This window comes from Tenebrio molitor, chromosome 6, assembly GCF_963966145.1.
Source record: "Tenebrio molitor chromosome 6, icTenMoli1.1, whole genome shotgun sequence".
NCBI lineage: Eukaryota > Metazoa > Arthropoda > Insecta > Coleoptera > Tenebrionidae > Tenebrio > Tenebrio molitor.
This window is the reverse complement of record NC_091051.1, coordinates 324,988-347,871: the sequence shown is the minus strand read 5'-3', so window position 1 is coordinate 347,871 and position 22,884 is coordinate 324,988. Positions and strand designations below refer to the sequence as shown.

The 22,884-nt window shown below is 35.6% G+C and overlaps 8 protein-coding genes across 9 annotated transcripts in view; 2 read left to right on the top strand and 6 right to left on the bottom strand.

Moving 5' to 3' along the window:
* Nucleotides 1-22,873, top strand: part of eIF3k (eukaryotic translation initiation factor 3 subunit k) — a 117,196-nt gene extending 94,323 nt beyond the window's left edge. The window contains exons 2-4 of the mRNA XM_069049876.1: nucleotides 22,017-22,121; nucleotides 22,188-22,407; nucleotides 22,459-22,873. Of these exons, the coding sequence (XP_068905977.1) occupies nucleotides 22,069-22,121; nucleotides 22,188-22,407; nucleotides 22,459-22,833 (648 nt within the window). The 5' untranslated portion in view covers nucleotides 22,017-22,068 and the 3' untranslated portion in view covers nucleotides 22,834-22,873. The remainder of the gene's footprint in view (nucleotides 1-22,016; nucleotides 22,122-22,187; nucleotides 22,408-22,458) is intronic.
* LOC138133933 (uncharacterized) lies at nucleotides 120-1,786 on the bottom strand. The gene is made up of 2 exons (XM_069051949.1): nucleotides 1,643-1,786; nucleotides 120-1,581 (listed from the first exon to the last, which is right to left on the bottom strand). The coding sequence occupies exon 2, from the start codon at nucleotides 1,579-1,581 to the stop codon at nucleotides 328-330; it is 1,254 nt and encodes a 417-aa protein (XP_068908050.1). The 5' UTR covers nucleotides 1,643-1,786; the 3' UTR covers nucleotides 120-327.
* Nucleotides 5,100-6,689, bottom strand: LOC138133934 (uncharacterized). The gene has a single exon (XM_069051950.1). The coding sequence runs from the start codon at nucleotides 6,528-6,530 to the stop codon at nucleotides 5,310-5,312; it is 1,221 nt and encodes a 406-aa protein (XP_068908051.1). The 5' UTR covers nucleotides 6,531-6,689; the 3' UTR covers nucleotides 5,100-5,309.
* LOC138133350 (uncharacterized) lies at nucleotides 9,490-11,360 on the bottom strand. The gene has a single exon (XM_069051218.1). The coding sequence runs from the start codon at nucleotides 11,307-11,309 to the stop codon at nucleotides 10,119-10,121; it is 1,191 nt and encodes a 396-aa protein (XP_068907319.1). The 5' UTR covers nucleotides 11,310-11,360; the 3' UTR covers nucleotides 9,490-10,118.
* LOC138132645 (uncharacterized) lies at nucleotides 13,948-15,263 on the bottom strand. Its single transcript, XM_069050230.1, has one exon. It carries the CDS (start codon nucleotides 15,261-15,263, stop codon nucleotides 14,070-14,072), a length of 1,194 nt encoding a protein of 397 aa, XP_068906331.1. The 3' UTR covers nucleotides 13,948-14,069.
* LOC138132646 (uncharacterized) lies at nucleotides 15,389-16,839 on the bottom strand. Its single transcript, XM_069050231.1, has one exon. The coding sequence runs from the start codon at nucleotides 16,677-16,679 to the stop codon at nucleotides 15,489-15,491; it is 1,191 nt and encodes a 396-aa protein (XP_068906332.1). The 5' UTR covers nucleotides 16,680-16,839; the 3' UTR covers nucleotides 15,389-15,488.
* On the bottom strand, nucleotides 16,985-18,757 carry Oscillin (glucosamine-6-phosphate isomerase Oscillin). Of its 2 annotated transcripts, XM_069050233.1 has the most exons (6): nucleotides 18,607-18,757; nucleotides 18,218-18,431; nucleotides 17,697-18,166; nucleotides 17,473-17,646; nucleotides 17,270-17,359; nucleotides 16,985-17,168 (listed from the first exon to the last, which is right to left on the bottom strand). In XM_069050233.1, exons 2-5 carry the CDS (start codon nucleotides 18,339-18,341, stop codon nucleotides 17,288-17,290), a joined length of 840 nt encoding a protein of 279 aa, XP_068906334.1. In that variant the 5' UTR covers nucleotides 18,342-18,431; nucleotides 18,607-18,757; the 3' UTR covers nucleotides 16,985-17,168; nucleotides 17,270-17,287. The 2 variants fall into 2 exon arrangements, with proteins under 2 accessions (XP_068906334.1, XP_068906335.1); XM_069050234.1 differs by lacking the exon at nucleotides 17,270-17,359 and having other exon boundaries at nucleotides 18,607-18,741.
* Nucleotides 19,026-20,277, top strand: Syx13 (syntaxin 13). The gene is made up of 3 exons (XM_069050235.1): nucleotides 19,026-19,370; nucleotides 19,425-19,831; nucleotides 19,885-20,277. Exons 1-3 carry the CDS (start codon nucleotides 19,171-19,173, stop codon nucleotides 20,061-20,063), a joined length of 786 nt encoding a protein of 261 aa, XP_068906336.1. The 5' UTR covers nucleotides 19,026-19,170; the 3' UTR covers nucleotides 20,064-20,277.
* Nucleotides 22,874-22,884: the final 11 nt, after the last annotated feature.

Here is a 22,884-nt window from a genome sequence, read left to right as displayed (position 1 = left end):
TAAAAAGATGATGTTACTATGGATGCGCTTGCGCACTCCAGTGAGGTCAAAATTTTTCGAAAATCTTGGGAGTCAGAATTTAAAATAAGATATTTTAAATAGAACAATTTAACGCACCATTACAGTGTTTCAAGCACAACGTTTGATTTTATTCGAGCACAGTTAATTATCTATACTGGTTAACATCAGTAACAATCCCACTATATAAATGTATTGGCCTCAACAACATAATTATTACAATTACACAGCTGAACTACTTGTTTAAAGCGTGAAAGATAGAGCAACCAATAATATGGACGTGTAATGTTGGTGGTCTAAACAAAACTTTTACTTAAACCACCCTCTTTGGAGAAATTCTCGTGTAATCAAGCAACTTCTGTTCTTGCAAAGTTGCGAAGTCTGAATTTGGTCGAACAGACGCTCCTTGTTAAGTTTTTCCACTTCCCAAATGTTATTTTCAGACGCGAACACACAATGCAAAGTTGGCATTATCTGGAAATAAGCGATTTGACTTGCCACATTTTTCATTTCGTTTTTGAAAACATCAAAACCATATGGAGTTGTGTCACAGTGCAGGTCTTCTAAAATCTTTGTCAAGTTTTGATAATAAAACATGATTAAATCGTCCAGATGTTGTTTCAGTATCGTTCCTTGAACACTAGTGAACAAGAAAAACAACACATCTCTGGTCACAGATGCGTGTTGAACTAATTGCAAATCTACGAATTTAACATCGACAATTCTATTCATATGAGTTTTGACCATGATGTTGTTAGTCCACACGTCGCCGTGGATGACGGTTGCGAAGGTGTCTTGGCTAAATTTATGCGAGTTTTTTGGGAGTTTGATGTTAGCGATGCAAGTCGTGATCGCCGCTTTAATTTCGTTTAGATGCAAGGAGCACAATTCGTCCTCTTCTATCATTTTAATGGTAGCATTGATCATATTATCTGACGTCATAAAATCTATTTCACCTTCTATTCGGTACAAGTGAAACTCGTCGAAATACTTTGTGAGATTATTGGTGAAGAACTCATCTTGGGTGGTTTTTAGGGCGAGAGCTGCTCCATGAAACTCTGCCAATTTTGTTAGAATTAGTTTCGAAGAGTCCAAATCAAAACCTATTGTTCTATCAATTAGTGTGAAGCCTTTACATTTGAGATTTTCTAGTAGGATGATTGCACTGTCATCGACTGAGTGAGCAGTAGGATCAGGATTTAATCTACCACCGTAAAATTGGGGAAAACAGTTGAGAGATTTACTAGAGCCTTGCGTTTGTTGAAATTGCCTCAAGGAAGGTAGTATGGTTTGATAGAAGCCTAATTCGTGTCTGAAAGTCGCGGAAGTGTTTTGGAACAGTTTCACGAAGTCAGTCAAAGGAGGCAGTTTAGCCACGGCATGTAAAGTTTCCTTTTCTTCGTTTTCTACATTTTCATATATAATTTTAATGGCTAACATTACACTGCCGTAATTCTCACCGGCCGATGTTAGTCTTGTTATTTCATTCCTTACATATTTTTTATCTGCTGGCAGAATGTTTTTTAAAACTTCTTCAAAGTCGGATATCTCAAGCTTCTCCATCTGTACGAACATATTTTAATAAAATCGATATCTTTGAGGACATATTCGCAAAATTACTTACAAATTTTGTTGTTTCATGAGACACTTGTCAAGGTACTTTACACAATTGTTATAAAGTAAATCGTACAATGGTCCACATCATTATCTAAATAGCGTTTTCTACTTACTTGGAAAACTCAAAGCAAATAGAAAAATATTCCTACAGATTAAGTCGTACTGATAAAGTCGAGTACAATGAAATTGTTTCGGATTTAAAAGAAACTGCGTCCAGAAAAGATCTAACCTAAGCCTCATCTTGGATCAGTCCGGGAATTCAGACTGTGTGAAGCTCTGAACTCTGAGCTAAAATTAAAATTTTGTCTTTTTTTATTTCATAAAGTTTTGTATAATGGCCGAATTTAATCTTACAATCATTTTAATCTATCTAATTATTATTACATACATTGCTATGGAAGGTTATTATCAAGAAATACTTGATAATATTCAAGGTCAGGACAAATTTTCGCCATATAATTGACAAATAAAACAAGCAACCGTGATAAGAAATTTATTGACTAAATCCACGAATTCTTCAACAATAAACCGCCCTCTGAATCTAGAGCATCATTATACAGGGTTATTCTAAATGATTGTAGATGAAGTAGGCGTGAAAACTGAATGTAAAATTTATGGTTGCCGCTCCACATAAAAAAAAATATCAAAATGATGAACGGGAGTTAAATTGGGTGCAAAACAACTCAATATTTCTGGATTCAATCGTTAATTTAACAAAAATAAATAAAAATCTCATCACCGCACTTTTCACCTAAAAAATGACAGCGACAGCGACAAAACTGACCGTTCATATGAAAGCGGCAAAAATGTAATAACATGGCCTACTTCGACTACAATCATTTAGAATAACCTTTGATTTTATATTATATAAAATCAAAGGAATAACCCTGTACAATGAACAACTCGTGTTCTTTTGCCGCCAGAGTTGCTTCTTTTTTGAATTCTGGTCTCGAAAAACAGGCCGAGTCACACCCAAACCTTACCAAATCATCTACGAGTGTTTTGTCGTAGGCTATAGATCTATTAACTCCTCGTAGTGTTGCTACCATAACGACACAAACACTACACACATCGTACAAGCTCCCAACCAAAATCGGACTCCTAAACCGCGCTCCAAAAAAACACAAACACCTCCCCACGGCCTTACTCTCCTCAAACTACCATGACCTACCACCCGACCTCCAACTATACTAGTCCTCTCTCGATGTAATTATGATATAGAGTCAGTCACCTAACCTAAAATTATATCGAGTCACTTAATATAGAACTTTTTTTTTGCTACGCTTAAAATCAAATTAATTTCCACTCTACTGAAAAGGCGATAAGCGTCAGCGGCAGCATAAACATATACAGACTGTAATCAATATTGTACCCATGAAATTGTAACATATAAAAACTGAATAAATGTATTTTCAATTCAGTAGTCTTGCTGAACAACCGGAATTTGCACACTTGTAAGTATAAAAAATGAAGATTAGATCGATTGCAGATGACCAGTACTCGTTCAGCTGAAAATCAAAAATTTTACAACTGACAGGTTTTCCATTGCGGAATTGTACCATAAAGTTGTTAACCTATCCATCGGTAGGTATGAATAACTGTGGCGAAAGGTGCTTGAACGAACTCTAATGCATTTTTGATTCTATGCATATTAAATGCATCACGAACTGCTTGGATGTACGGTTTGCAGTTATCGATATCCTGAAGTGTTCTTATTATCTTGCCAACCACCAAAGAGATGTTTTCAACAAACTTGTACTCGAAAACTTTGTACGGGAGTACGGGATGAACCATGATCCATGATCTGATTTTACTGTTGAAAACTTCAGTATTTTCATCGCTAGAGACGCTGCGTGAAATTTAGCCAGCGCTTTTAAAATTACTTCAGCCGTTTTACAGTCGACACCGATTTTTCTGTTGAGTTTCGTAGCTTGAAAGTTTGAAAATTTTGAGGGGGGAGGATTGCGCCTGAGTCAGCACAATCTCTATTGGGTTTGAGACTCCGAGCAATTTCGGATAGCAATGTAAATATACATGGTCATCGATGCCTTTTTTATGTAGGAAGTTCCGTAGAAATTGATTTCGTTACGAAAGATCACAGGGGTGTCAATAATCCAGCAGGTGGTGGTGTCTTTGCTATGACCCCAACAGTTTCTGTGTGCGTTTCGTTTCTGACGTGGAGTTTTAAAGCGAGCATGTGACTCCCGTAATTCTCATCCCTCGCTGTCAGATTGGTGATTTCTGATTTCGTAGTCGATCCCAAGTAATTCTCGAGTAGCTCTTTCAGTTTCACAATTTCCTGATGGTTCATTTTGCACTCTTTTACCAAAATGTCTTACAATTTTTAATCAACAAAGTCAATTGTACACGCGTCAATCATGTGATATACCTATTGAAAGTCTACATCACCATGTACAATTACCTATCTCTCAGGTTTTTTCGCTGTGGATAACGTTCAGCGGGGACATGAACAGTGGAGACTCTCACAATCGAGTAGAAAGTCGAGCAGTGTTACAAAACTCGTTTTAAAGTCAGTAGCGGATCCTCTCATATATTTTTTTTTAATTTCAGTGTAACAGCCAGTATCGATTAAGGTGTCAGGATTTCAGATAACAAAAATTAGCTCGATTCGAAATATTTATTAGAGGCACAAATGTTGAACGTTTTAAAAGTTCTTTTGACAAAATGTGACGCCGCCTCTGTATTAATAATTACAAAACATACAAAACCAATCAAATCGAAGGTTATTTCTTTCCCTGGTTTTGAATTTTCGAGGTTGTGTTGTCCCAATTTATAAATATGTAGGTATATGAGTATTTATGTAATAAAGTACTATAGTACATTAATGCTTTTCAGAGTTTTATCATTGATAAGCTGTGTTTTTTAAGTCTTTTTAATGTAGAGGCATTGAGAACATCCAATTCACACGTTATGAGCCGTTAGCTAGATAGAATGAAACCACTTTTATTTTTTTTATCGCGATTTTGCAAGTCGAAGGTCAAAGGTGTTTTTTTGTTGTGCAATTATGAGTAAAGAGTCGCATCCAAACTTGACGAATTCGTCGACTACTTTTTATGGTACAAATTAATTCGTTACTTTCTAGCCATTTTTCGAATGAGTCAGAAATTTCTTCGGGATTATTTTTGGGAGTAAAAACCGCAATAAGTATAAAAATAATATGTGCAAACTCTAGGAGGTTCAACTCTTTTTTCAACATGTCGAGACAAAAGGGAAACTGAAATAAAAGTTTCACGATACAGCTGGATTAAACTGAAAAAAAAACCAAAATGGAATGCGCAGGTCCACTCTTGAAAATTTTACTTTTAATTTGTATTTGAACATCGAATTTACAATTTAATCATGTCATTTAGGTATTTAGCCAACAGTCGCTGCCTTTTTCTTCTTCTTTCGGTTCTTTTTCGGGAACTCTAGAAATTTATAGAACAATATAAATAAGATGGAAATTTAAATCTTTGATTTTTTTATTTATTTTTTCTTAAAAATTGTTTCTATTGTATTTAATTTCATAATATCTATTAATCTAATTTTTTTTTTACACCAACAGTGTAAACAAAAAATTAATGAACACGGTCTAAAATTAACCTAATTCAGATACAAATTTATTATTGTGAATGACAAATATCTAAAAGAAAATGATCGTGGTAAATGACTGACTATATCCAATCTCTCTTGACGAACTCTTCAATAATGAAAGCTGCCCGTTCCTTGTATTTAGGTGAAATCGTGTCCACACGAGTCATATCATCTACGTCGTATTCGTCCAACTCTTTGAGAGTGTCCTTTGTTGCAAATATAGGCTGAAGCATCATCATGCAGTGACCAAATTCTTCCTTTGCCATCACATTTATTTCCTCTTCGAATTCTTGTCGCGAAAAGGGAGCAGGGTCGCACCCAAACTTGACCAGATCGTCTACCAATGTTTTATGGTACAAACCGATCAACTCCTCGTAGTGTTGCAAAACAACCGGAATCTGAACACTTGTAAATATGAAAAAGATAAGATCCCGTGCAGGTGACCCATACTCGTCCAGTTGAAAATCTACGATTTTGCAACTGACAGGTTTTCCTTCGTGGAACTGTACCATAAAATTGTTGACCCATGCATCTGTGTGAATGATGGTGGCAAAGGGTTCGCGGATGCAATCTGGAGAATTTTTAACTGGCTGCAGGTTCATTTTAAATCCATCTACCACTCTCTGAATGTATTTCTTGCAAGTGCCGATTTCCTCGACTATTTTCCGATTTTTTTCAACGCACAAGGACAATGTATCTTCGTCAAATTCGAACACTTTGTATGGAGTGAAAAGAGATCTGATTTTGGTTTTGAAAACTTGGGAATTTAGGAGTTTCATGGCAAGAGGTCCTGCATGAAATTTAGCTAACGCTTTCAAGATCAGGTTAGTTGTTTCCAAGTCAAAACCGATGATTCTGTCTAACGTTTCGTAGCCTGAATATTTGAGATTTTCAAGGATGAGCAGAGCGCCTTCGTCAGCGCAATCTTTTTCAGGTGTTAGACTTAACCTGCCCCCGATGAATTTCGGGTAGCAGTCAAGATAATTATCGATACCTTTCTGTTGTAGGAAAGATTTTAATTCTGGAATTATTTTTTTGTAGAAATCTATTTCGTTCCGAAAAGTCACGGGAATGTTAAACATCCGTTGTATAAATTCACCAGGTGGTGGTATTTTCGCTACAGCTTCAATAATTTCCTTCTGTTCCCCGTTTGAAACGTGGAATTTCAAAGCGAGCATTTGACTCCCGTAATTTTCACCCATCGCTGTCAGGTTAGTGGCTTCATAACTGGTGATAATTTGGTTGCATTTCAAGTAATCTTTGACCACCTCCTCCAACCGAACTATTTTCTGTTGGCTCATTTTCACTATGTTATAGAGTACCTATGTTACAATTTTTACTTTGTACAATTTTCACAAATCTTAGCCACGTAATAACGTTAAAACGTGCTTCATCACTGATAACTATCATACACCAACACCGTAGCACAGATTAGTTATATAAACAGTGCACTCGGACCTCGAATTGTTTCGAGTTTCAGTGCGCAAGTCTCTCTTTTGGTTCGCACAAATTTAAAAACCTGTTTAGTTGGTTTTGTAAATAAATACGATAAAGAAGAATTTTCCCTTAGATTATTCTCTAAAACTGTATCTCCACATGAGAATTTATTATGCATTAAAATATTATAACCGCAACATAAATTGCCCAACACTTAAAAACAGAAAGTTATTGAATGTATCGCATTTGTAACTTTGTGAAGCATTTATTTGAGGTAGTGTAAAAGATAAAACGGCCTAACCCAGAAAATATATACTTAATATAATAATTATAATTGACTATAACATAATATCTTTATAACCAAAGCCTAATAATAACTTACAATTAATTGGTATAAATAAAACTGTAGTTTAAATTCACTACAACAAAATTTAAACTTATTTCTTGCCACAATTAAGTCTGTATGGGTTAGCCCGTTTCCATTTTGACTGTTTTATTTACAGGGTTATTCTAAATGATTGTAGTCGAAGTAGGCGTGAAAACTGAATGTAAAATTTATGGTTGCCGCTCCACATAAAAAAATCATCAAAATGATGTGTTAAATTGGGCGCAAAACAACTCAATATTTTTAAAATTGATTGTAGAACAATATTTCTGGATTCAATCGTTAATTTAACAAAAATAAATAAAATCCTCATCACCGCACTTTTCACCTAAAAAATGACAGTGACAGCGACACAACTGACAGTTCACATGAAAGCGGCAAAAACGTAATAACATGGGCATGGCCTACTTCGACTACAATCATTTAGAATAACCCTGTAGAATAATTGATTTGTTTGAATTTTTCATTATTTTTTCTTTCTGAAACATATATTACGTTAATATTTTATTCTGGTTTTATTTTCTGTATAATTTTTATGGACATAACATCAATAGAATTGATTAGAATTCATATATTGGTTTGGTTTGCTTTATTTACAATTTTAGAATTCCGCGTCGATCGGTTCACATTTTAAATTCGCGCGAACCAAACGAAAGCTACCGCGGCAAGAATCTTGGACCGCTACAATCAATGCATTGCTGGTCAAGTGCACTATCTGCTTATATGAGTAATCTGTGACCGTAGATTACACTGGACTGCTCTGATCCACGGATTACTCTCTGGTCTAAGTAGTATAACCTTGTCACAGCAATTACGCTTACAGCAATCGGTTTAAATCAGTAGCGTCTCGTGTGATCATCAGTGCTTATTAAAATTACAAAATTAATTTAAAATACAAATTGCACATAGAGTTATCATTATCGTAGAATTTAGTAAAGTTTTAGTTTTATAAATTTGCAATCTGCATATAAAATCAACTAAACTCGGTACAGGTTGCAAAGACACACTTGTAATTTTCAACAGCGCTTTTATGGCATTAGTCATTTGAAATTACTTTAAAACTGTACTTATAATCTGTTTCAAAATCAAAAATCCACCACCTGTTGAATTATGTTGACAGAAAAAAAGAAATTCCTAGAATAAGTTTCATTTTTTTGGGTTGGCCCAACCTTACGCCAAAATTTGACCTTCAGTTTGTCACAAATATCAAATTATAAAAATGCCTCGAAAAACAAGGAATCTTTTAACCGCTAAATTAAAGCGAGTGCTCATTAAGTGCTTCGAAGAATTTAAAAAACACGATGAACTACGACCAAAACGACTATCAACAGTTTTATTTCATAACCCTACGTTTTTCTGGCACTTCCAAACACACTAAAAACAAAAGTTGGCGACGTTGGTGGTTGTATTTTCGAGGTAGAATGCAATGTTGGTGGATTTTTGATTTTGAAACAAATTATAAATATACGGAAAATATTCAACCCAAACTATGATTTTCTGGTCCCTTTGTGCCTTTATTTGGTTCAGAAATATGAAAAAAATGCTGTTGCAAATGACAAGTGCGTCTTTGCAACCTGTACCGAGTTTACTTATTGTGCATCTTTTTCTTAAATTATTATGATAGAGTCACTCAAATTACCTGCAAAGATCAAATAGTATATTTTCTTTATACCATACTGTTATTAGGATTTATCAGTACTCAATGCTTGATTGATATGACACCTATAACAGACTAGGCCGTTATTCAAAATTATCAGACCGAGGCCGTTATTTTTGGTGCCGTTGCTACGGTTACGGCACAAATGACAACTAAATTTAATTTTTGAAGTAAAGAGAAATGTCAGTCTTACAAATAAATCATCGCTAAATGTTAAGTATTATTGGTATAAAGAAAACTATAAAACAACATACGGCCGATATGGATATAACAGACTCGGTTGATTATAAAATCTCGGCTCCGCCTCGATTTTACAATATCTCAACCTCATCTGTTATATAACCCATATCGGTCTAATACCGTTATATACTATATTATACGCTTTAATGGAACGAATACGTCTTATTAAACCAGTGTAATATATGTATTTTATCTATGCACTTTACTTTACTGATTCATGAAATTTCAGCTGCTCAAGTTTTCAAATTAGACTAGGGACTTTCGCGTGGGTTGGTAACAGGCATTTTTCACAAAAATGTAAGGTTATATGTTATATAATCTGTCCCATATATCTATTAACTACTACTAATTGGTTAATAGATATATGCTCTGTCCACTCATAGATTGCTTGACATAAATGTTACCAAAAATATTCACTCAGCGCTACAACAAATAGATCCGGCGCGAAATTAAAAAAAAATAAAAAGAGCAGGTTTGCACGTAATATTTTATTATTATTCTGCATGTTTGCACTTAGGAAAGACGAAAGAAAACTTCAGTATAGTAGGAGTAATATACATATTAGGTTTTATTAATACAGGGCATTTCACGAGTAACATATCCAGATTTTTTCGGAAATGGCTAAACACAAACAAGAGATTAATATTTAATGCATGAACAAAAATGACCTCTGTATCATTTTTTATGTTTGTAATTATAGTGTTCATTATGCTAAATTCTTCACAAATTCAAAAAAATCAACAAAAAATCGCAACGGAACAGATCAAAACAGCAACACGATCAAAATTAATAATTTTTAAAACCAGAGAAACGCAAACCAAAGCTCTAAAGATGAAAAATCGCAAATCTAAATGCTTAAACCACTTGACAGCACTGACAGTTTCAAATTTGAAATGTCATATAATTTATTTTTTGCGTGAGTTTCATAACAACCAATGAGAATCAGTGGCGCGAATGTTTCAAGATATTACCAACACAATCTTGATACATTGTTAATATTTCAATGTTATGGTTTGGGGATTTTGTTATCTAAGGCTATTTAAAAAACTGCATTCTATCAATCACAATAACGCACTTATGTTAATTAACAACAATACAATTTATTGAAAATTACAGCAACAATAAACATAAATAAAATCAATGTTATTGGACAAAAAAAATCCATTTCATTCAAATCCAGTTTCTTTTTATAAACTCTTTAACAACAAATACAAGTTTCTGCTTGTGTAAATCGGAGACTTTGTGAGATATCATGTTTTCGGGACTAAATTCGGTGATATCTTGCACTTCTCCCGAAGGAGCAAATATTGGAAACAGCATAAACGCTACGTGTCCAAACTGTGAATCTCTGGCTTCGTAGTTGATCTCCTTTTCAAGAGCTTCAAAAGTGAACGGCGTTGTAACACATCCTAGCTGCTCTAGCACTGATATGAACGTCTGATGGTACAGCTTGATCAAATCGTCGTAATGTTTCTTCAAAACGTGGTCGTTCACGCTACTGAACAAAAAGAAAACTATGTCTCTACCAGGAGATCCATAACTGCACACCTGATAGTCGACGATTATACTTTTTACGGGTTTACCATTTTCTAGTTTGAACAAGAAGTTATTCACCCAACAATCGTTATGGGTGATGGTTGCGAAAGTTTCTCGAGTTTCACGTGGTTTCATTTGCTGGTCGAAGGCGTTTAGAATTCTTTCCTTAAACGGTTTCAATTCTTCTATATCGTCAACCAGGTCACTTAATTGTTTCGTCATAACGTTGTGTTGTTGTTCTTTTGGAGCCCACAGCATCATGTACGGCTTGATTTCCTTTTCAAAAATCTCAGGTTTTTCTAACTTGAGAGCCAAAGGTACAGCATGTAACTGAGCCAAATTCTTCATAATGAGTTTGGCCACGTTCAAATCGAATCCTTGCATTCTGTCCAAGGTGGTATAATTTGCAATTTTTAAATTTTCCATTAGCAAAACTGCGTCTTGATCCACCTCACCCTCGTCGCCCTTCAGATTGACTCTACTTCCGTAATACTTTGGGACGAAGTCGATAATTTCTTTGACGCCATGTTGCCTTTGGAACTGTTGTAACAGCGGAACTATATTTTTATAGAAAGCAATTTCGTTTCGGAAAGTCACTGGGGTGTTGAATACCTCTTGAATAAATTCGTTCGGCGGGACCGTCTTCGCGACTGCGTGGATTTCTTCATTTCCAGTAGGAGTTTTGACGGTGACGTCCACACTTAACATCAAACTACCATAATTTTCGCCAGGTGCCGTCAAACGTTTTATTTTGTGATCTACAATTTTTTTACTCTCACCTAACGGGATGAGGTGCTCTAAGTTGTTAATTTTTTCGACGGACATGTTTGCGATACACAGTTTAACTGATTGGTGTGCGCTGCGAAAAATGTTTTGTAGTGTGTAATTAGCGACCTTGGATAATTCGAGATGTCAAAAATGACGCTGTATCATTTCAATTACTTAATCTAATCTTATCAAACACGAAACACTGTTGATGAAGTTTATTCGCTTCTTCAGGCTCTGTCTTCAAGTTGTCGGGACCTGCGTATTTTATACAAGATGGCCTGACTTTATCTGCCATAAAGGCCGTTTTGTTGTTCATTGTTGTAGGTACAGTCGCCAATTTTCTTAAGTAGTAACTACGTATATCCAAAAAAAAAAACAACTCCACACCGTCACAGTGTGTTGTGCAATGTCTCATTTTTCGCTAATTAATTGTGGACAACATCGCTTATGTCATATTTGTTACGTAAATATAATATTTCACAATGGCGGAAAGTTTCTTCAACTTATACATAATCAAGATGATAAGATATACCCAGCGATCCAAAAGTCTTTCAACAAGTGGGCCATGAGTCCATGACAGTGACAACGAATGTCGTTGGGCTGCAGCATATTTGGCGCGTATTTAAATAAAAATAAAATAGTATATTAAAATATAAGTTGCAAAAGGCATCTATTCAAGCACGAATTTGAAATTCCGAAACGAGCCGCGTAGCAGTGTGTTGAGGAACAAATGAGTGCTTGAAGGACCTTCTGCAACAATTCTTTTATAGGTACTATTTTTTCTATTTTGCCGCTTTATACCATTTTAAAATAAAAAAATAAAAATTTTAAATATAGGGAATTTTGCGGTGGTTGGTGACATTTTTTATGTGGCATAATTTTAGCCGGCTGCGAAAAAATTAATTTAAAACGTCAGATTTTTTTTAATTTTCGCATTTGATGTTTGAAAATGAATGCTGAAGAAAGTTTATCACTAATGCCGCCGCAAATTAGGCAAAATGCACAAAAGACGTTAGGAAATTTACTGCCGGAGAAGTCCGAATACCAGAATGAAAATTAAACGTTTTGTTCATTGTTATTTATTAATTTGCTTTGTTCTCGGCGAGATTTATTTTTTGACGTCTGTCAGTTGACACTTCACGCTACCAACATCAATACAGTAAATTTTACTAGTCTATTCTAACACGCCAACGACCTATTAAAGACTCAAATGACGTCATTTGGGTGCTAGACTATACTAATATATATGTTACGGACAAAGACGATAAATGGACATTGACGATAACGGCCGGACAATGACGTGAATGTCCATTTTTCCTGGCGATTATCGATAATGACCGGATATGACGATATAACGATATGACGTTATGGCCCGTGGCGGGTGGGCAATGTTATTAAAAATGTCATTTTTATTCCAACGTTAATATCATTGCCCGGTCATTAATGATAATGGCCAAAAACGGTTGGAGATTGTTAATATAGGTTACATGATTATTATTGAAACTATGTATAGTATACAATATATTGTGACTATGTGAAATAGTATATTTCAAACCAAGGTAAGAAAGTGGTTTCTTGCAGACCGCAGGCAAAGATTATAAACCGAGTCGTAGACGAGGTTTGTAAGTGCCTAAGGTCCGCAAGGACACTTTCTTAACAAGGTTTGAATACAAATTTTTTCCCTACCGGCACAACTTTGTTGAAAAAAGTAAAAAAAGATGGTTATATTCGTGATTAAAACGAAAATTTTGAGAATTGAATAGTAGGCTGTGTTATTAACAAATAACACAGCCTACTATTCAATTCTCAAAATTTTCGTTTTAATCACGAATATAACCATCTTTTTTTACTTTTTTCAAATGACATTAAACAAATTAACTTGTCATCGCATTTGAAGATTTGAGGTTTGTTCGAAAATTTGATATAAACAGGGTAAAGTAATCTACCTACCTAGCTTATCTGTTTATTTTCCAGATTATATGATTGACCTACCAACTTACTTCATTTAATTGGCTTTCATTTATCAATAACTTATTTCACTTTTGACACTTTTGACATTTGTATTTTGGTACAGTTTTACCATAAACATTTCATGATTAACTTTCTTACCTTAGCGAGAAAGTTAAATTTTCTCACCTCAAATGAGGTATCCACAGCCTACATTTCTAACCGGTAGGGAGAAAAAAATATTATTCACACTTATTAAATTTTACTTGGTAACGTAAGTAAATAAAAAAAAACTAAAAAAAACCACCAGAACAAAGTGAAAAATACTAATTTTTCAAATAATAGGTAGAGTAGTCAAAATTATTCATTTTTGTTGTGGCATGAGAGTGATCCATGGTACTTCGAATTGCAATTTTTTTTGTGCAGCACGCTTGTATTATGTTATGTTATGAATTATCAACATTGCCCAAATTGCATGGACATTAACGTTATTAGCCGGTCATTATGGTTAATGTCCAACTTGACTGGCCATTATCGTCATTCACCGGCCAATAACGTTATTGGCCGAATTATCGTCTTTGTCCGTAACATATATATATATATATATATATATATGTAATAATTCTAAACGCAAAATAGAAAAAATAAGTTTTATTAGCCTGTCCGTGTGCTTTGATTTTTTTAATTTGACATTTTTTTATTTTATGGTGTAATAATAATAATGTCATGGCTCACTTAATAGAAAGACTTTTTTCATTTTTTAATTTTTATTTCATTAACCTTCTTTTACAATAGACATATCTCCCTCTTAACAATAGATTAAAATTTTAATAACAACATAAAACTTTTAATAGTTTTATTTCTTCAAATTTAAATCCAGTTTCTTTTGACAAATTGTTCAACAACAAAAATTAACTTTTGGCGATGTAGCTCGGTGGGCTCACCACTTCCAATATCACTGGGTTTAAGATCGGAAATTTCCATCACCGAACCTTTCGGGGCAAAGATGGGAAACAACATAAGGAGCACATGACAAAACTGGGAATTCTTCGCCTCATACTTCAACTCTTCTTCGAAAGCCTGTCTAGAGAATGGTTCCAGATCACACTCAAATCGTCTCAAAAGTGCTGTAAAGTTTTCGTAATACAGCTCGATCAATTCGTCGTAGTTCTCTACTACAATTCGCTCTTTTACGCTGGTGAATATCAGAAACAGAACGTCTTTTGCCGGGGAACCGTAGTCGGCAATTTGAAAATCCACCAGTTTCACTTTCACGGGTCTACCGTCAATATCTCTTTGCACTAAGACGTTGTTCACCCAACAGTCGTTATGGCTAATTGTGGCGAATGGTTCTCGCGGAGTATTTGGAGGATACATGGTAGAAAATGGAATTTTTCTGATGCGGTCCAAGAAAGGACGTAGTTCCTCCACGCTGTCGACTACTCTGTGTAAATTGCGTTCAATACTCTTGCTGAAATCGTCACTCAACTGCATAGTTCTCAAATCTTTTCTAACTTTCTTCGCAAATACTTCTGGTTTTTTTAATTTCAATGCCAAAGCGACCGCATGCATTTCCGCCAGTGCGCCGATTACCAACTTAGTAACTTCCAAGTCAAACCCTTCGGTTCGCTCCAGGTTGACAAAATTCAACGGTTTAAGGTTTTCCAGAAGGAGAAAGGCGTCCGAATCGACTTTGTCAGTGATGCCACTTAGATTTAATCTGCTTCCATAGTACTTCGGGAAACAATTGATCACTTCATTTAAGTGATGTTCGCGTTGAAAGCTTTGTAAAATTGGAAATATGTTCTTGTAGAAGTTGATTTCGTTTCGAAATGACACTTGAACGTTGAACATTTCCTGCATGAGATCGTTGGGGGCGAGCGTTTTTGCAACAACAGGGATTACTTCGGTTTTCGTGGGACTTGCAACGGTGACGACTAAACTTAACATCAAGCTGCCATAGTTGTCACCAGGGGATGTTAGGCGATCTATCTTGTAGTCGACGATTGTCTTGGTTTTTTCGAAGCCGAAGAGTTCTTCGAGATTTTTAATTCTTGTAAACATTGCACTCGCTTGATTGACATTTAACAGTACAGATCAGGAGAAACTTTGAATAACACTGATTGGAGCAATTTAAAACAACTACTTAGAAATAATAAAAAAAGTGATAAGAAATAAAATGGTTATCAGAAAGTAAACAATGACTTTTATTTGTTTCTGGAAATGTATTAATAGAAAGACGCTAAAACTCACAATGTCATAAAAAAAACTAGTACATATAGGTAAAGTTCAAATCCAGTTTCTTTTAGCAAACTCCTCAACGACGAACACGAGTTTCTCTTTGTGCAAGTCTGTGGGTTCGACGTTGCCAATATCGGACGGTTTGGTGTTAGCAATATCAGTTATAGTTCCTTTGGGAGCAAAAATTGGAAAAAGCATCAACACAGTGTGAACAAACTGAGTGTTTCTGGCTTCTAAAGTCAGTTCGTTGTCGAACGCTTCACGCGAAAATTCCGCTATATCACACTTCAGTTCTAACAACACTGACGTAAAAGTGTCGTAATAGAAGTTTATAAGTTCATCAAAGTATTTCTTCAAAACATGACTTTGGACGCTGGAAAACAGGAAAAAGAGTACATCTTTGGCAGGAGATCCGTAATCGCAAATTTGGAAGTCGACCAGTTTGTTTTCGATGGGGGTTCCAGTTTCGTCTACTTTCACCATGGTGTTGTTGACCCAACAATCGTTATGAGAGATTGTAGCGAATGGTTCTCGAGGAGGTCCCGCGGGATAAATATGCAAATTAACCTTCTTCAAGCGATCTAAATAAGGTCTCAGTTTAGGAACACTGTTAATAATCTTCATGTATTTCATTTCCAAGTCGTCGAATACATCTTTGGAGAGAGTAAAAGGTGGCAGATACGGCTTGATTTTCAATTCGAAAATGTTCGGTTTTTGAAGTTTCAAAGCCACACCTACGGCATGCATTTGCGCTAAATCTTTGAGGACAAGTTTCGAAGCCACCAAGTCGAACCCTTTGGTTCTGTCCAGGTTAACAAAACCTCGAACTTTGAGGTTTTCCAGTATTAGAAACGCATCTTTGTCGACTTGATCGTTGACTCCGTGTAAGTTTAACCGGCTTCCATGACATTTGGCTGCAAAGTTAACTACCTGAGTTACTCCACGTTCTCGCTGCAAACTTTGCAACGCCGGGATTATGGTCTTGTAAAAAGCCACTTCGTTGGGAAATGTTACCGAACAGTTGAACATTTCTTGCATTTCGTGGTTGGGAGGCAAAGTCTTGGCAACCAAGTTCAATTGTTCGACACCGGTGCTGCTTTCCACTGTAATATCCAGACTTAACATCAGACTACCGTAGTTTTCACCAGGTGCTGTCAATGGTTTCATTTTAGTTGCTATGATTTTCTTGTCTTTTAGTTGAATGAGATTTTCTAATTCGGAGATATTGACGGCATCCATTTTTGCCACGACAGTACTGATCGATGGATGAAACACTTCTAATGATAACTGAATCTAAAAATATGTGAAAATTTTGCTTCATCATGATCGAACTGTAATGACGATCTACTTATATAATTGATAATCGATTTCTTAGAAAAACAGCGAGATAACGGGGAAGCAAAATAATTTGTTTGTTTTGTGGCGTTTTTTTTTTTTCAAAGAATTCTGTTATTTAATAGCTGCGTTTAAAAAACACAATACGAATCCCTTTGTTTATTTTATCAACGTCCCAAATTATGAGGATTCATGTTAATTCAACAATATCGATTATCAACAAGAGTTTATTAAAGTCTGTTCGTATGATTACAGCGTCGACCTTACCAACACAAATAAATCTAAAATAATTAGTTACGTTGTATAAAAATAACGGATACATAAAAGAAAAATATATAGTTTATTTGATCTTTATCACCCTTCAACCAGTTGATTATGAACCGCCGATAAGCTCTGAAACAAACATAATTAATCAATTGCTGTAGATAAGTCAGCTTAATACAACTACAATGATTGGTGTTTGCCATCATTTTTCAATGATGTCTAATTATTACCTTTGTCAAACGACAAAATTAATGAATAGTCCTCATTTTGTCAAGAGAGACATCGTCCTGAATAAGTTTATGATGGACATTGCTCAGCGCCTGTGTTAAAAACATAGTGTTAACACGCACACACAAAATAAAAACACTAAAAGCAGCATCCACCACCTATGGGCCCATCACTAAGTGTTAGTCATGAGTGACTTACTACTGACCTTGAAATATTTCACAGTTTTCACCCGTAACTCCAAGGTGGCGTCCTCGTCGCAAATCATGAGGGTATGTGGGTGTTGCTGGAAAGCAGAAACCGTCCACATGTGATTCACTCCCTCTTCAATAGCCTTATATAAAGCAAAAGATTTGTGGGTTCCAGTGATCAAGATCATCACCTAGAAACGATCAGATTACAATACGATACATTTTTACCGATTCGGTCCACCTCTTTGGCATCCATCACTGTTCCCACTCCTACAGTCAACGCTTGTTTGGGGACTTTGTTGATGTCGTTACCAAAGAAGCGCGCGTTTGCTTCTAGAGTGTCTTGGGCTAGAGTCTTGACTCTGGTGCGCGAAACTAGCGACGACCCTGGCTCGTTGAAGGCGATGTGCCCGTCTGGGCCTATGCCCCCGATGAATAATTCCACTCCTCCCGCTTCGGCGATTTTTTTCTCGTAGTTGTTGCACTCCTCCACCAAATCGGCGGCGTTGCCGTCTAAGATGTGCGCGTTTTCGGGTTGGATGTCTATATGTTTGAAAAAGTTGTTCCACATGTAGTAGTGATAGCTTTCCGGGTGATCTCTTGCCAAGTTAACATACTCGTCCATGTTGAAGGTTTTTACATATTTGAAAGACACTTTACCAGCCTTGTGGTACTCAATCAATTTTTGGTACATTCCATATGGAGTGCTTCCTGAAAGCGGCAGTTAATGTCAAATGGATTTTTTTTTAATAGACGGTTTACCTGTGGGGAGGCCCAGGACAAAGTAGCGGTCAGGACCTGGCTTGAAATCGTTGATTCTCTTCATGACGTATTTGGCGGCCCATTCTGCCACAGAACTCGCAGTGTCCAAAATGATCAAACGCATAGTTCTAGTTAGTGCGTTAAAATGCGATTAATGTGATATGTGGCAACTGGCAAGTGGCCGCTGTTGACTGCTCGTTATCAGTTTATTGACCTTAAAGTAATAAATGAATTATAGTAATTGACGATATTAAAGCAACCATAAAGCGGTAAATTGTTGAAATTCATCAGCCCTAAATTGTTTTTTTTTTAACATATGCGTATAGATTTATAACAGGTTGTTGTTAATGTGAGGTTATGTTTTAAGTTATTATCTCAATTCACCTTACCTTTAAACTTGCACACCGCCAACGAATCACAATAACGTAAACTACACGTAAAACTTAGATTTTAGGTGGAGATTTTTATCTGGACTTGAATGATTACACGAGGCGTGTTGCGTGTTGCATACTCTTGGGGGCAGCCTGTATAATTATAGGTAATAAGTAATAACTAATAATGAACATCTTTCTCACATGGTCACCTATTTGCAGAGGGTAAAGGATTACCAAAGTTTATTCTGTGTCGTTTGTTAAAATACCAATTTCAACGTTAATTTTGTAACAGTATTGTGGGTTGCATTTTCAATCCGAATTTCTGTACATCGTATTTACCATTTACCATGTTTGGCAACCAACAATACATCTTTTTGTTGTGTTTTAAAGAATATATTGTGAATGACCTTCACATTTAAAATAAAATAAAGAAAAAAAAATCAGAATTTTGGAAACTAATTGTTGAGTTGAAATATTAGGATGTATTTATATATTCGCGTATATTTTCATACCATAACCTAACTTTTTAGTTTAGTAAACGTCAAATGTGAAGAGGCGTAGAGCATAGAGTGCACGATAATGAGCAAACAGCAATATAATTACGGAGCGACTGCCTCCACCGAGGTGGGTTTTATCGGGAAGCGCTCTCCAGAATTTAACACTTTATGTGACAATGTCGTTACGAATATTTACACAATAAATTCTAGTTTAAAATCATTAGATAACGCTTTGAAAACCATCGGTACCAGAAAAGACAATCAAGGACTTAGAAATACGATGTGAGTGTTGCCTTCTTCCTTAAAGTGGAAATAATAAAAAGAATAAAATTTCAGACATGTAACTCAATTAAGCACAAATCAGATAGCATCAGTAACTAGTAAAAATATCCATAAACTCAAACAACTAGTTTCTAAAAGTGAGAAACAGCAACAACTACAGGTGGAAAAGTTGGAGGAGAATTTCAAGGAAGCCATCACACGGTACTATTCATTACAAAAAGATCTTGCTAACAAGCAGAAATCCAATTTGTTGGTTTCGGTGAGCATAGAAAATGATTACACGCCTGAAGAAGAGTCAGATCAGCAAAGACAAGCGCAACTGGCGCGAGAGATGGCATTTGAACAAGATATGCTGGTGGAAAGAGAAGCTAGGATCAAGCAAATTGAGGCTGATGTGCTTGATGTGAATGAAATAATGCGGGAGTTGGGCTCATTGGTTCACGCTCAAACGGAAACCATCGGTAATTCCCCCCTTTTTTAGAAGACTGTTTTTTTATTTTTTTGTTTTTTAAAGATACCATTGAAAATAGTATTGATCACGCTGCTGGTAATGTAGAAGAGGCAACAGAGCAATTAGTTACAGCGTCGCGATATCAAAATAAGTACAGACGCAAGTTGTTGATCTTGATGCTGATAGGGCTTGTAATTGTTGCAATAATCATTGTAATATTGGTGGTACAACTGAAGAAGTAGTTGACACTAGTTCAGTTGGACGTCATGTTAATATTTACTGAAGACTAATGTTATTTGTGACATTAAGTTTAGGTGGAAATTGTTGCTTTATTATTAACAAATTATTACATTTATATACACCTTACATTTTTATAGTAAGTAACTCTTGATAGAATTTATATTTAATTTATGTACCTACATCTTGTAATCGCATACATAAACTAGTACTTTGCGACCAGCAACTTCCGTAACCCGAAAGTCCTTTCACATTTGCTAGATTTTGATCACCGTAATATACTTTCATTAAGTCGTTTAACAATTTCAAAATTTTCAAACATGGCCAGTTCCATAAAACTACTAAAGTAGTAGTAATTTTGAAAGTATGTATCTGTAACGAAACGTGGAAATTCGCATAATGTACAGTCAAATTCAACAAAAAGTGGTCGTCAATGTTATTTCTAGTGTTCGGACAGATTTACGCCTGTGGATTTACGCGATTCTAGTGGTGGGGGTCGAATTTCATGAACGTGCGGCACAGTACTTGCGCTAGAGCGTCTGGCACAATCTAATTTCACGATTTAATAATGATTTGTCTGTTTTTTGAAACAGTGCTAGATTCGACAGATTACCTGGTGTCGTACGGTTTGAATATTGTTTCCATTATTGTTTGAGAATTTATGACAACATTATCAAATATTATTCAAAAAAATTTCACAAAACACTTGGGACGCCACCGGACATTGCTTCCGTCTCACGCTGTATAAAAACGAAACAAAAACTCTGCAAAAACTATATAGTCGACCTGTACAGTAATAAACAGCATCGCACGTCGGATTAACTAGCATTATTCCGTGCGCTGATTGTATTTATAGTATAAAACCACATCAATTGTGAGCGATTGGTAGGTACTTGGTTAGCGTATTTTATACCAAAATGTGACATTGACGACCAGTTTTTTTTATTTGACTATACAGAAAGAAACTACGCAAGGCGAGCCTGTAATGTAAATGCTCGTTGAAAAATTGTTGCTGCGAATTAAAGATTCTTGTGAAAATTTGTCCACATTCTTGGAAGGCTCGTTCGTGTATTGTAAAAGACATCCAAACTAGAATGGCAATTAGACGAGACGAACGTGTTACGTTACAAACTCGGCTCGCGTAATAGCATTTACAGATCAACTTTCTACGTTGAACGGAACAGCCATCCATACTGCTTTATTAAATTATTAAACAATAGGAAATTCCGACATGACCAACTTCATTAAACTATGTTATGGCCATCCCAAATGTCGAAAAAAGTAAACCAAATGACAAGTCGATGATGGAGATGAAGTGGCGATATCTAGTGAAATTTAGAATAACCACACATTTAAAAAGTTAAATACCAGGTTATGTTATATGCCATTTCATTGTCAAAAACTGTCAGTTTATACGTTTTCGTCGTCATAAAAGTATAAACTGACAGTTTTTGACAATGAAATGGCATATAACATAACCTGATATTTAACTTTTTAAATGTGTGATTATTCTAAATTTCACTAGATATCGCCACTTCATCTCCATCACATGACCAACTTCATTAAACTATGTTAACGAATTTCTTTTCTAGTACCACAAATTTCCCGAAGAACCTCAAACCATTCAGCTCTAACTCCACTGTCGCTGGGAAATTGAAATAAAGGTTTTTCAGAATTGCCACAAATAACGCATTTAATGAGCATTTTCAGAGTTTTTTGATTGACAAAAATTCAAATTTGACGGCAATTTTACCTTGATGTCTAACAAACAGATGGCACTACTTCATCACTATCCATGACATACTTCATACGAAGCCCATTTTAATGGAATTGGAATGGCCATAACATAGTTTAATGAAGTTGGTCATGATTCCGATTTCCGACAGCGCCCTCTTAATTCCGAGACGGTAAGCGAATGCGCGCTGTCGAGTCCTCGAATGTCGACGACACTAAAAGTCAAGTAACGTGTTTGGAAATTGTGTACTACTGAAAAAAAATTTGCTGAAAACCATGGCAGAAGCAATGAAACAAACTGTGGCAATGATGCTTAAAGGAATCGAACGGTAAAATTAAATCGCATATGACATTTGAAACAAAGAAGACGAATGTGATATAACCTCAAATTGTAGCTACAATCCAGATAATTTACCTACTTTGGAGCATTATGTGGAAATTCAGTCAAGAGAAAACGCTTACGACTTGGAGGCCAACCTGGCGGTGTTGAAATTGTATCAGTTCAATCCCAGTAGTTTTAATATTGACATCACTAGCCAGATTTTACTGAAAGCTTTGACAAATTTACCTAACACAAATTTCATTTTGTGCAAATGTTTATTAAATGAGCGTCAAGTGAGTATTTTTTTAACAAAAAAAAAGGCATTGTTGAAATTTCATTTTTAGTTGGCTGAAGAACCTATTAATCAAATTATCTACTTAGCAGACATATTGGAGCAATGCGATTTTCAACTGTTTTGGACACGGATCCATTCTTTGCCTGAATTGACGCAACGGATCACCGGATTTTTAGATTCCATCCGTAAATTCGTCTGTCACGTAGTCGGAATTACGTATCAAACAATTGAGAGAACACACTTGGCTGAGCTTTTGGGAGATGTTGATGATCTCACGTTGAAGGTTTGGGTTAATAAGTATGGATGGAAGGAGGATGGACCTTTAATTTTCATCGCTAATCAAGACGAAAACATCAAAACTAAAAATATCAATGAAAAAATTGATTTCGATAGTGTCGGAGCTATCATGGCTTCTTGTCGTTGAAACAGAATTTTGTACATCTAATAAAAATCGTTTGAAGTTAGCCATCTTCAT